The 13,875-nt window shown below is 43.1% G+C and overlaps 1 protein-coding gene across 1 annotated transcript; it reads left to right on the forward strand.

Moving 5' to 3' along the window:
• The first annotated feature begins 1,134 nt into the window (after positions 1–1,134).
• On the forward strand, positions 1,135–8,690 carry TMEM171 (transmembrane protein 171). The gene is made up of 3 exons (XM_074166716.1): positions 1,135–1,765; positions 3,433–3,574; positions 8,365–8,690. Exons 1-3 carry the CDS (start codon positions 1,135–1,137, stop codon positions 8,591–8,593), a joined length of 1,002 nt encoding a protein of 333 aa, XP_074022817.1. The 3' UTR covers positions 8,594–8,690.
• Positions 8,691–13,875: the final 5,185 nt, after the last annotated feature.

Raw genomic sequence — 13,875 nt, forward strand, 5'->3', positions numbered from 1 at the left:
CCATCTGAGCCCTGTAGACCAGAGTGTCAGAGAAGCACAAATTTCCGTGTGTTAAAACAGAAATAATTTTGTTTTCTAGAGCTCACTGAATAGCACTCTGTCCTAACTTTCAGTCTGGCTATCACTATCCCAGTTTGTCCACATCCAGCAGATTTGTCATCCATACTACCACATGGACTGTTATTGGCCTCGGCATTAGTTTCTGTTTCCTTCTGTTTTACTTCTGAATCTAGACTCCTGTGAGCTGAGAAGCCTTCTGGGAGCCATCCTTGTTATTTCTTTTTACAGCTTTCTTGGAGCACAGACAAAGGATTTGGGAGTAGGAGAAGTTGAAAGGAAGTGTGGGAGCAGTATGCTTACCAGTTCTAACTATGGGATCAGTGGGACTTGAAGTACATGATCTTTAGCATGGCTTTCTATTTTTTTCTTTTGTCTTTTCAGAACGGAACCAAAAATCTTCTGTGTACTTGCTCTTGCAGCAGTATAGGACAGGAAGCAGTTTTAAGGAGAGAAACAAAAGATTTTATTGCCAGTGGAAGGAGAATCAAGATTTATATGCCTTGAAAAGGTATGTATTAGAAGGTTTACTTAATAAAAAGTCCAAGTCATCAATACTCATTTGCATTAAAGTTCTTTCTCTCAAGAGCTGTCACTTCCTGCCATTCACTACAGAAATTTCCCCTAGCTTTGTGTTTTCAAGGGAAAAGCTGGCCTGTCCTTGTTCCCAAGATTCAGCCTTTGAAAATAATGACCCCTTAATCATAAGATTGTAGCTAAAGAAGCAATTCATATAGCTGTGCAACAGCAATTACAGTTGTTTTCAGTCTAACTGTAAAGCAAGTTCTTTTTCATTGGCATTCAGTGGCAGCAAATTGGTTAGGCCCTTTAATCCATAACTTAAGTACTACAAAATAGAAAATACAGTGAGAGTATACAATATAGGATAAGTAGCAAATGCAGAAGTAAATATTATAATGTAGCTAGTCCCGCTGGTTTTTTTTCTTCTTTTGATTTGTGTATTTTCGTGTTCACAGATCTACTGTAGTTTTCTGCCACTTAATGCTAACAGGAAGGAAAAAAAAAAAAACCCAAACAAAAAAATCCAGCTGATCTGCTTGAGGACATTCTGTTGTAATGTATCCAGTGGCTGTTCCTGCACCAGGAGGTGAAGGAAATAATGGACAACATGGGAAACTTATTTTTTTCCTTTTTGTTTTTGGAGCTGTGTTGCTCTGTGCTGGATTCCTGCTTTCGGTCTTTATTCTCCAGTCGTGCCCATCTGGAACCTTCAGTGACTGTAACGAGGTCCTTAAGGCTGCTGGGCCCGTGCTGGCTGTAACTGGACTGGCTTGTGTTTTACTGGCACGATCAAGGGCCAGGCTGTATATAAGACAAAGACAATTGCAAAATGAGCAGGTGTACAGCCTTGTTTTTTGTCATGGCAGCTGTCAGTTTGCCCAGTTTCTCATATTTGGATTCCTGTTTTTAACTAGTGGAATGCTAATTAGCATCCTGGGCATTTGGGTTCCTGGCTGCAGCCCCGGCTGGCACAGCATACAGCTCAACCAAACCAGCAGTTCTGATGTGGACCTCCAGGGCTGTGGATTCCTGTCACTTCAAATCATGGGACCTTTGATTGTGCTCACTGGGTTATGTTTCTTCGTGATAGCTCATGTTAAAAAGAAACAAAACTTAAATCTCAACCAAGACTCTTGCGAAAGTGAAGAACATCATCAGAGCCCTGAATCTTTTCAGGTTACAGTAGGTGGGTAAATAATGTGTGAACTTTATATTTGGGAGTTAGTAGTGTGGTTTTTTTTCTACTAATGATTTACCTCTGAATATTACTCATTTGAGCTCTAAGCATGTCAAGCCAGCCAAAACTGAAAAATGTGGCTTTGTCTTGTATGTTTTCTATATGGTCACTGCAGTTACCTTTCTCTCAAAGACAAAACCTCTTCTTTGGCATAAAAAGAAAGGTCTGACTGTCTGTGCAAAAGATGCCACATAACCTGACACAGATGAGTCCAATACCACTTCCTTTCCCAAACGGTGTAGCTGACGCTGCAAATCACAGGTCTAATGACTTCTGTGACTGTATTTAAGATTTATTTTAGCCTTGAGCTCTGACCTCTTAAACAGGAGAGTCTGATTCATAAGCAGTGTATTGCATTTTTTTAATCATAGCCACATCTTCCATCAGAGATGTAACTGTAAGATGCTTTTGTTAATTGCGCAGTATTTGAGAAAATGTTAGCAGGGAGTGCTCCCCTCCATATAGCGCTGCTTTTAATACCCTGTGAATATATTCTATACATAGATTATTCTGGTAACTTTCTAGCTCTTGGAAAGGGTTAATGAGTATTGCTTGACTGTTATCTGACAGACTGGACTTGAAATTCATTATGCAAAATTTTTCCTTCTGCCTGTTAAACCCACATACAGACATGTAACCTGGTGATCGTCAGAAAACATCAGGGTTTGAAGTCAATTTTCCAGCCACCAGGATAAATCACAGGGTCATAGAAAGGAATTCAGATTGTTTTTAAAGGCAAGAAAGCAAAATTAGTGGATTCATTTTACATTTCCATCAGGATAAGTAAAACTGAAAGGCTGAAGGCTGAGGTCTGACTGGCATAGTGACGTTCTGGAACAGTGGTGACTCAGCTAGAGAACACCCCTCTGCCTCATTCAACGTTTTTGATGCTCCCTGACCTACCCCTGCACAGAAATTACAAAGGAAAAAAGGTGCCAGGCAGCTGTGAATGTTTATATAAATTATGCAAACTCAGTGACTGATAAAACTTTGTTTAAAAAAAAATAATTTGAAACTCCTCAACTATGAAGTTGAAATTGTCAGATACACTGCACAGTACACTTAACAGTAAATTATGTATCAATAGTGTCCTGGTACTAATGTTGGTAGTGTGCCTTGAACGGTGAGTAATTTAGTAGGGAAACGTGTCAAGCCACAAAAGATCAGTCATCAGAACCAGTAATGATTTGAATGCTTTTGTTAAACACTGCAGTAAATATGGAGAAACTTAAAAACGGTCTATTTTAGATATGTGAGGAAAGCTAAATACTTGTCCTCAAAGTCAGCAGCTGTAACTGTGAACAGTGAAGAGGTTTGTGACTCTTGGTGAGATGGAACACTCCCCCTCCTTAGCTGTATTTTCTAAACGATACCTTCCATTTATGAATATGCTGCATCTTAATTTTGAGATACTTTTGGTATTGAGCATACTTCCGGTGTACTTTTAACACCCCAGAATACAACAGTTCTGTATGTGGGATTATTGCACTTTATCTCAAAAGGTAGACAAGTACAAGTACTGTAATTACAAAGACAGGAAATACTCTAGGGTACAGTTAGAATAAACAGTGGTGCTCAATTTTGCAGAAGTAGTAATTGGTAGGGTTTTTTTCTAGGTGATGCTGTCATGGTGTTCCCACCTCCACCACCTCCTTATTTTGCTGATCCTGTGTCACCAACTGTGACACGTTGTCTTATGTCAAGTGTTTTGCCTACAAGTGAAAGTCCTCCACCATACCACTCTATCTTCAGTGATGGGTAAGACTTTTCTCTCTGTTTTTGGAAGTCTGAGATATTTCTCAAGGTATCCAAGACCATGGTCTTAAATAATCACTGTGAATTAACTCTCTACTAGGCATTACAAATTTTTCTAGTGCATCACTTGACTTACTTAAGATACCTTACTTGAAATGGCATTAAAATATCCTAGTATAAAAGGGGAATCGCAAACCCCAGAGTGTCCTTCATGAGAGTTAAATTCTTACCAGTTTATTACGACTGAAAAGAACTTCCGAAGTGAAAACACAGCCTTAAATCAGTGGCCTAAGTATACTTAGATTAGGTTTGTTCCACAGATTCACCAAGAGAAGGTGCCTCTGAAAGCAGTGCCCCAGTGGCATGATATCCACACTGCCAGTTTTTAGGAGCCCTCTGTAGAACCAGTGCAGGGGCATTGACACTTCATGACACTTACTTGCAGGCCCTGTGACCCTGGGAATGCAACCTTACTATTTCATGTTCTCCCTGTGACCCTTATTTCACTGCCTTGAGGAGGTGAGACCTGCTGCACTGGTCTGTCTTGTTCCTGCTGTGGCAGTGTGTCAAGTTAAAAGGACACCTTGATATTGCAAGAGTAGAGCAGAGGGCTCCAGGGAGCTTAAAAGTGAGGTTGCAATGCCAACTTCATCTCAAGATGTTGTACCTTACCCATGCAGCCACTCTTCCATACATTGAGTACAGCTGATGTGCTAAATGCTGCCACTGCCAAGCTCAGGGACCAAGAGCTGCCAGCTGACTGAAGAGTTGTCTACACCACAAGAACTGGCAGGGTTATTTACCCCCTGTGGGTTACCACCAGCGGGTTGCTAACTGCAAGGGCCACATACTAGGAGCCAGAACTAGATCTGGCCAGGAGAGCTACATGCCTATAGCCCCCAACATTTTTCAGGCCCTTAATGATGCAGAACTAACTTAGCTTTACCTTTTGGAAGGTCTTATGTCAGCTTGGTTTTGATCTGTGAGTCAGTAGGTGGTATGAAACTTTCTCATTGTATGGCTTTGGTTTATAAGACTGTACCTGCAGCACCCTAAGAACCATCACTGCAGCAAGAGCCCCAGCCTGCCTAGCTGTGTCCAGTTGTAGTAGCTGTTGGGCCATTGTTTTAATAGCATTCCACTATACTCCAGATTTCTCCATTCACATGAGGCAGTGTGTTCCGTGACCAGCTGTACCAGCTGTGTGCCTGATGTCGGTACTTCTTCAAAACTCTAGTGCTAATCTTCCTTTTGAAGCAAGCAAGCAAGCACGAACCCTCTTCCTGCCCGAAGACCTAAATGCCAGAGGAGGATTCTTGTGTTAGCAATGCTTATTCTTGTTACCACACTGTGAGCAGCCATGTCTGTGGTTCGTTAGTCATCCTTTGAAGTATACCTGGTGGAGTCTTGAGACTTAGCCCCACTCTGCGAGGCCTTCTGTTCTCTAGTCAGTTACCATCAACAGCTCCTCATTTTGTCTTCCATTTCCTCCAAACACTTTTTCCCCATCTTTGTTTGAGACAGCAGATGCCTCCTTCTGTTGCTATTGCCACAAGCCAGACTGTCCTGCCTTTTCTCTAAATCACTTTTTTTTTCTTAAACATAGAATAAACACCTCTTTATCAAAAACTGTACTCACTTTCCTTGCTAGTAGTGCAGCACTCTCTGGTGGACAGTGCAACTGGCCCCCAAATGAGAAAGTTCCCATGTACATACCATCAAAGGAAAGGAGACCCTCAGTGTTTGGTTCCCACTGACTGAAGTCCAACTTGAGGCTGATGACTTATGCTGAGGGATGCAATCCTAATAAACTCTATCTACACACATAATTAATTTACTCTGCTAGTTTTCCACTTAAATTGTTTCAGAGAGGGTACTTTTTGTATAAAGCTGATGAGACTCAGTTGATTACTCAGTGCCCTAAACACCTGATAATTCAAGATGACATGGGTAGGTGGAGGGATGAGAAGATGTCAGGGTTGATCAAGCAGAAGTGCTTTCTAGAAAGCGGTGGCTCTCGTCATCAGACACAAATTGTTGTGTGAAGAAACATTTTATTTTGTAAAGTATAAAAGTCTTTGCCTGTTCTTAGATTGCAAGTGAAATAGAGCAGCCCTCACAGCTGTGCTACTGCAGTCAAAGGACACCCAGAGCAAGCAGGAGGGAAAATAAGCTCCCACTACTGAAAGAAGGAATTTACATGAAGTCTCTGTGTTCTTATTGGGCTGGGTGAAGGCATCCACAGCTGGAAGGTGTTTCATACCAGCTGCTGCTAGTCCTGGAGTTAGGCACCACACTGAGCCTGTCTGTGCTACAGCTCCATCATGTGCTGTAACTTCCTTCTGGTGTGTACATCTGAGATGTACGTACAAAGCAAATGGATGTATGTGGAGAAATGGCTTGCTGCGAGTGTGAACCTTGATCTCTGGTAGCCCCAAGACAACCAATTGAAATACAGTCCAAGGGCACCCTCAAAAAAGTTTCAGTTTAAATGTATTTAGAAGACCAGGCTGGACTGGATAACTGGGAGAAATATGGAAGTGTACACGTTCTGCTGTAGCCTTACAAGCACCTGAGAGACAGTGACTCTTTTACCACCTGTCTGTAAAAGTACAATGCACAAAACTGAGGGTGACAAGTCCCCTCTATCCTCTCATTTCAGGCCCTGAGTTCAGATGTGGGCTTCCTGCCCATGTGCTTGGTAAAGTGTGTGGATTGTCAAAGAATGTGAAAGAATGCAAGCAGCGTATCCTGCTCTGAAAAAGTAAAACCAAAGGGTGGTAGGGGAATGGCAAAAAAGCTAGTTCCTCAGACTTCTTGTGGGCTGTCCCCTCATATACCAGGTGACTCCTCTTTCCTTCGCCCTTTTTCCTACAAAGTCCCCTGCAGATGGGTCAACTGCCTCAACGCACCAGTGTCCAGTTCTGGTGCTCCAAACTTTGTGATCTCATAAACTAAATCACTGTTGGTAGTCAGTCTGGACTTCTCCATTTTGTGAACATATGTACACAAGGAGGCAGTTTGTAGCCCAGCTTGTTGGTCCATTTCCTAGTGGAGTGGACAAAACACCTCAACCTTGGATGCAGAAACCCTAACCTCCTGCTTTGATCTTCTGTGGCTGGGGGGTGCTCTAGCTGTTGCCCCTCCATGCTCCCCAGGGTCCTCATAGAGACCCAGTGAGTTGATAACACCTCTAGGTGTTTCACTCGATCATGCTTTCCCATGGCTCAGTCCTTGGTAGCAGCCATGGCATCTTGATTAGTGCAAATTAGTTCCCAAGCCCTTTCATGGAGGAGAAGCCGTGCCCTCGCTCCTCCCAACATAATGCCGTGGATGAAGATCCCAAAGTTGGAAGGGAATACCTGTCTCATACGTGGGTGGTTGCTAGGCAAACGTGATTTGCCTCTTCAGTCCATTGCTCCATGTTTTGTCAGCAACTGCTGTGGAGGCTGTGCGGGGTGAGGGAGCTTGTAGGAAGCTGAGTCATGGTCTGATGCCAGGAGCGGTTGTTTTTTTTCATAGAATCATAGAATCATAGAATGGCTAGAGTTGGAAAGGACCTTAAAGATCATCTAGTTCCAACCCCCCTGCCATGGGCAGGGACACCTCTCACTAGAGCAGGTTGCTTAAAGCCCCATCCAGCCTGGCCTTGAACACTTCCAGGGATGGGGCATCCACAACTTCCCTGGGCAACCTGTTCCAGTGCCTCACCACCCTCACTGTAAAGAATTTCTTCCTTATATCTAATCTAAATCTCTTCTCTTCCAATTTAAAACCATTGCCCCTTGTCCTGTCACCACTCTTCCTGACAAAGAGTCCCTCTTCAGCTCTTCTGTAGGCTCCCTTCAGGTATTGATAGGCTGTTATAAGGTCTCCCCGGAGCCTTCTCTTCTCTTTTCCTGCAATCTGTTATAAAGCGCTTCAGCGTTCGTCTTGTAGTATATTCTCTCTCCTTTAAACACATACCCCTGCACACCAGTAACAGCACTGAAGATGAGGTGACTATGCTTTGTATTCCCGCTCTTCACACAATGTTGGTGGGGGTGCAGATGTATGCACAAAGGCAAGAGTCAGCTCTGGGAATGAGTCACAAGGAACAAAGAGTGCTTCCTTTTCCTTGGGAAGCAGTATGCTGAGGGCCAACTCGAGGTCAAGATGAACAGGATACCACAACCATGCGGGTGCAATTGATTGAGATCCAGTTATGGTGGTCAGAGGAGGGCTACCCTCTGTGACTGGGAACTTAGCAGTCTGGTCATGTGCAGTTGCTCCTGTTTCTCCAGCTCTGAGTGGGAATGCTACTCCTTACGTCTCTCACGGGGTGCTCAAAAGCTTAATAAAAGTTTCGAGTTGCCTTTCATGTAAGATCTCAGATGGCTAAGGATTATGATTTTTGCAATGCAATTTTAAGTGTAGTAACTGTCTTTCATAAGGACAGTTGTGTATGTGATAGACTACAAAAAGGAAGATACATTAGGAGCTAAGGATCAGAAGAAGATGTAATAAGATTGCGAGATAGCCCTGCCAGAAGCAGCTAATACCCGTAGGCCAAGCTGTGGCTGGTGATGTGAAAGGTTAGAAGGGAACTTGTTTGCCCTTTCCCTCTGAAGGAATAGAATTTTCATGTGAGTCATAGTGTAGCCCACAGAATGAAATCCTAATGCTCGTGCAAGTTCTTTGCTTCAGGGGTTTTTGGGGAGCGTGTGCGTACGTGTATATTTATGTAAGTCAAGTGGAATTTCACTCACTGTAGAGAAATGAATTATGCTAATATGCAGTTTTGTGTTTTATAGAGTGCAGCTTGCAGATGATGAAAGAACAGTTGCTGTTAGAGACTATGAAACCATATATACAATTTCTGGAAGCAGCTCACCTTCAGATATTTTACCGATGCTATACCTCACCTCTGAATCACCTCCAAAATATGAAGAAAAAGCATCAATAACAAATAATGAATATTCTCCTTCATCTTCTTCATCCTCTTCATCTATTTCCTTAGCCACATCTGACACCAGTTCATAGAGGACTGTCAGTTAGACTTCATTTTTAAATTAAATTGTACACTCAGATCTACCATTTTTGAATTTATTTACATTTTGTAATAAAAGCAATAATGTTGGCTGTGTCTAATTTTTCATCAAAAAGTATAAATTAATTTGGGTTTCAAGAAATATTAGATAGTGCTGGGCTTCTGAGCAAGTAGTCAGAAGGGATTCAGTTCACTACAAGAATGTTAAATGCTCATCTTGTTCTGTTATAGCTTCAGTTTCTATTTTTAGTTGTTCTTTATTTAATGGAGGCGCTAAGTAGAGACCAACTTCTTTGCTTATTTTAATTAAATCTGTTTGGAGCTTCAAAAAAGAAATAATTAGGAAGTGTTTTTATTTCTATTTTTGTGTGACTTTTGTGGAAAGTAGTTGTTTGCAAAGTTATTGACTTTATATGTACTCAGATCATCAGAAATAGGGGTGTTTAAGATTGGGACCAAATATGTTCTGGAGAACTTAAATGGTTACTTTTTGGTCTGCCTGGTAACAAACACTCCATAGCTTAATTTAGACCCTCTCTGGTCCTTATGTAAGTATAATCCCTATGAAAATCAGTTTTAGCCAACAGCTAAGAGCCCTAAGGCAACAGAGAGGATGGTTAATAGGCTAACAGTTTAACTGTGGTAATGACCGATCTCAGGGGGATTATACTACTGTTATATATCATCATTCATGCTCCATACGGGGAGTGCTTGTTTTGCAAGAGCACGCTCCGCTCAGCAGTGGTATCTTCCAGGTACAGACGTCACTTACCAGCAAACGCAAGAGAGGCGGTTGCATGGGAGCGCGTGCAACATATGTTTATAACTGTTGCAGCACTTGACAGACCCTTCAGAAATAGAGCCCTCTTAGCTTCTCTGTCCCCATGCAGCCCCTGTGACTTACTGGTGGCTGCCTGCCTTCAGGATGGAGTGGCAGCAGGTTCTAGTTCCATTTTGCGGATGTTTGCACCCATTCCTGAACTGAAGGATTTGCTTGTCGTAGGTAAGGATAATTAGCAGGAGCTGACTTGCTGCTGACCTTTGACGCTTTATGACTTGCTCTGAACCCTGTTTGAGAAAAAGAGGCCCGATTCTGTGCCCAGAAACAGAAGGTGGCAGAGCTACTGTTTGGGCTTGGCTCAGCGTGGTGAACTTGCCAGCATCAAAACATCTTGCAAGAGCGATCTCACTCTTGTTCAGCCGAGTCCCTGGACACCTGCATGCTCTGGGACCTCAGCTACACCTCATGCATTTCGGGGAATCCGGCTGTAACAGAATGCCAAGCTTTGACTTAAGCACTCGAGTTCCCCCCTGAGCTTAGGGAAAGGTGACTGCCTCGTGTCATCTCTCTGTGAACGTGCCTCCCGCCTGTGGAGCTCCTTAGAGAGGTGCTCAGGAGCACCTGCATTTGGCCACCTAGTTCCACCTCTGCGTTTTTCCCTCAGTGATGCTGGGGCAGCTCTTTGTGCAGCCACACAAAAGCAGACCAGCCAGTGAGGGAGGTATATTTAGCCAGCAATAGAGCTGAGGGGCTTATGCCTGCAGAGTAATGAGCAAACGCAGCACAGAGAGGGATTTAGCGTGTGGGGACTGATTAAACTGGCATGACTCAGCCACAGGAAGCTTCTGTATGAAAAAGGGGATCCACAAAACCCAGCAGACATTTTGTCCTCTTTTCTCGCAAATGTTTTCTACCCAGTGAGTTTTTACAGGATGCTGTTCCTTTAATGCCTTCTGTAATGCAAGCTATGGTTTACCATCTTTTGGATTGTTGTTTTTTTAAAGCTCTTGTTTCTAACCTGATTTTTAACAGTGGTACCCGCTGCCCTATGTGATTTGTGCATACAAAGCCTTGCACATGTCGAAGGAGCTTGTCTCTCTCTCTGGACTTACCATGCTATTATATAGCAAGTACAGAAGCTGGGATATTTCACCTAAAAAATCCCATGCAAACAGAGACGCATGTTGGCTTTGTTCTGTTGTTTGAATTGCAAATGAGCGCTTGTTTGCTGGAAAGGTTAAAAATCAAAAAGCGTTTAAACAAATCTTGAAATATGTCACCATCTTTTTAAAAATAAAAGAAATACAGTCACATCTGATTGCTAACTATAAAGGCATTAACCTTTTGTGCTGCCTGCAATTTGCTCCATCAGTTGTTCCCAAAACCTGCCCAAGAGACCAGACAAATCAAGTAGAATATGTTGACTCTGAGCTGAGTCTTTTGGAACGGAGACATGATCTTGTTTTTCTTCAAGGTTGTTAATAGTGTTTTGATCTTCTACTCCAGAATCTCCACTGTGGATCACTTCATTTCTAAAGAAGCAGTCTTCACAGAAAGTATGCTTTAGAACGCTGCTGACCTGACTCTTCAGAGTCAGTACCTGGATTTCCTGGGAAGGGTGGGTGTTACCCCTGAAAGGGAGGTTTGGAAGCAGAATTTCCCTCTGTAGCATTTCAAGAAGATGCTTAGGAAATAGTTCAATGTACGGCTGTGTTAGTGTCTCCTGGTTTTGACTTGGAGAACCATTCCTTGAAAACTCAACGGATGTGCTGGGTGCATGTCCGTAACCTGCTCAGCGCTGGGGGTGCTCACACAGCCGGGGCAACATTGTGTGCGTACTGTGTCGTCGCAATCTGTTTCAGCCAGGTCAGAAGATGCAGGAGGCCAGCAGCTCTGCCCCCACCACTGAAGGCGGCCACTGGGCGAACAGCATGAGCGGGAGGAATTTTTGATGTGGGGAGTAGGGGTGAAATGTCTGTATTAGAAAGGAAGCGACACCTTGTAAAACTATAAAAGTAGCTTAAAATAATACGGAATAGCATTTTTATTGAGGAAGCGAGATACTTTACTGTCACACTAATGGTGCTATAACCCTCTTTCTGCCCTGAGGTTAGCTTAAGTGCTTGACATACAAATGCTAGCGAGCAAATCAAGTTGGTTACTGATTCACACTTACTTAAACAGGCAGAGTGGGAGGTAAGGGTTGCTTATCCTCTGTAAGTGAAGTTAAGGTCTCTCTTCCTTGCTGCCTGCACTGACATTGCTCTGCTTCTAACTGCAACACTACAATCCTTTGGATATGAGGAAGATTCACGAAAATATAAATGGATGCCTCTTCTCTAGGAGAAGTCTTTCTTCCTGCATCACCAGCAGCTAAAAAAAGTGGAAAGCTAACTCGTCTGAAAAGCTGAGATTGCACAGATCTCTGCAATAATGCTATGTTTTTAGGACCACAGCACTCACTGGATTGCACCCACCCCATCCTTGCCCTTTGTGGTTGGCAGTGTTGTATCCATCTATTCCTTTTCCATCCTACCTCTTCGGAGTCATGGCTGTGGGGCATTTCTGTGTCCAGGCAGACATTTTTGCCAATACCTCTGAATTCCTGCAGTGAATGTGTCAGCCTTCAGCTAAATCTGTGCTCCTCCCTCTATCAAACGTGCACGTATCTGGATAGTTAGGGATGGAAATACCTTCAGTTTGGTGTGCCTGCTGACAAGACGATGTTCCCTGGGAGCATATAAAACCTCCCTTGCAGGTGTGGGCAGCTGGCTGAACCTGCTTCTCCCAGCTTATCTACGCTTTGAGGCTGGCAGCGCAGTGGTACAGGATCCCAGGGTGCAAGGCCCATGCCTGGTGGTTCTTTAGGTACTGCTCGTACACACGTAATTCAGGCTTTCCACTACAGATGCCATGTACAGTCGCCTTGCTCTAAGAAAAAGCCTCTCAGTCAAATCATTGGCTCCTTAATCTCCATATAGTTTAATGTTTTGTTATGAGGTGATACTTTGTACCTAGTCTTTTTAAAGCCAATCAGTGTGTAAATACCACAGTATAATTTTCTTTTATATAGCATCTTTTGCATGTTCTGTGACTAAGTCCCTGACTATATTACAGGCATGTAAGAAAATAAAACCTCACTACAACAGGATGATAATGTGAACAACTATGTAAAAATTAATAGCGAAAGACAGAAGAGAAAGATTAAGTGAAGGCCTGTCAGTGTTTGCTAGGATGACCCTTGAAACAGGTTAGGGAACTGAGGAGGTGCAGAGCATTACAGAAAACCTGCTTCCAGCAGCAAGCGCTGCAGGAGAAGTCTGCGTTGGTGACAGAATATCGTGCAGAGGAACAGAAAGCAAATCAGCGCTTGTGTGCAGGAGTAACGTCCCTGAAGTGGATGGGAACAAAAGTGTAGCGGGATCTGAAAACAGCACCCATTCTGAAAACCTCACTCTGACCAATTCCTTAGGTTTCACAAAACTGTTTAGGAGTGATTCCAGGTGAAAGGGGGTGCATTTAGTAAATCGACATCTTTTAAATGGGTTCCCAGAACATACGCTTACTTGGCAAAGGAAAGTACTAGTCTTAAAAAATCAATGTAATCTCTCTTAAGAGCTTGACAGCTGCCTGAATGCGGCATTGCCACTGTCTGGGGAAATAATGGGAGAAATGTGCAGAGTCTTAGAGGAAATTACACCTTACAAAAAGGGAGCAATTTATAGGGAAATGTGTAATTTTAATTTAGATCCTGCTGCACCAAACAGAAAGTGTTTTCCACCCCGCTTTCAAAGTTCAAGTGACAAAGTAGCCTCGGAAGAAACCATGTGTATTCTCCAGCTCTTCTGTGCGCTTGTCCAACAGCCATGGAGTCATATCGTAGGCCAGAGGCAAAGAGTGTCAGCCATGGGATGATGCAACACCTGACCTGGAAAACTGTGACTCCAGCCAGCATTTAAGGACCATTGCGTAGGACCGAGGAAGTGCTCCAGCACAATCCTGATGCAAATGGCGGTTGCAGAGTTCTTGAATGAACGAGAAGGAAGGTGACACTACATCTGTACATACCATTAGTTAGACAGCTGTTATGATATAATGCTGCTTTTAAAAGGATGTTGGAAAGCCTGGAAAATTCAGCAAATGGTGACAAGAATGATTCACAGTATGGAAAAACCTGACTTGCAGAGAACAGTGACAGAAGTTCATTCCATTAAGTTAACCAAATACAACGTTAAAGGTGACTTAGGTTTTGGCTATAATTACCAATACAAGGGCAGCTTAGCTAATATTTCACACTTTTTAATTTAGCTGTCATCATACAAAACCACTGCATTGCAAGCCCTAACACTCTGCTCAAGTGGTGCAGAGTCCTGACTAGGCTTGGTGCTGGGGGAAGGGCTGATCCAGAGTGTATCTGTCAGAAAATTTATTGGCACCCTCCATAATAGAAGAGACGTAATACCGACTTTGGAAACTTCCCAGACGTTTTTTAAA

Source organism: Numenius arquata, chromosome Z (assembly GCF_964106895.1).
Source record: "Numenius arquata chromosome Z, bNumArq3.hap1.1, whole genome shotgun sequence".
NCBI lineage: Eukaryota > Metazoa > Chordata > Aves > Charadriiformes > Scolopacidae > Numenius > Numenius arquata.

What these genes read in the sequence shown, in the direction of transcription:
- TMEM171 (XM_074166716.1), top strand. Translation starts at nt 1,135, where the DNA reads ATGTATCCAGTGGCTGTTCCTGCACCAGGAGGTGAAGGAAATAATGGA. An exon ending in ATCTTTTCAGGTTACAGTAG is followed by an intron (nt 1,766 to 3,432) that starts GTGGGTAAATAA and finishes GTTTTTTTCTAG; the next exon opens with GTGATGCTGTCATGGTGTTC. An exon ending in CACTCTATCTTCAGTGATGG is followed by an intron (nt 3,575 to 8,364) that starts GTAAGACTTTTC and finishes TGTGTTTTATAG; the next exon opens with AGTGCAGCTTGCAGATGATG.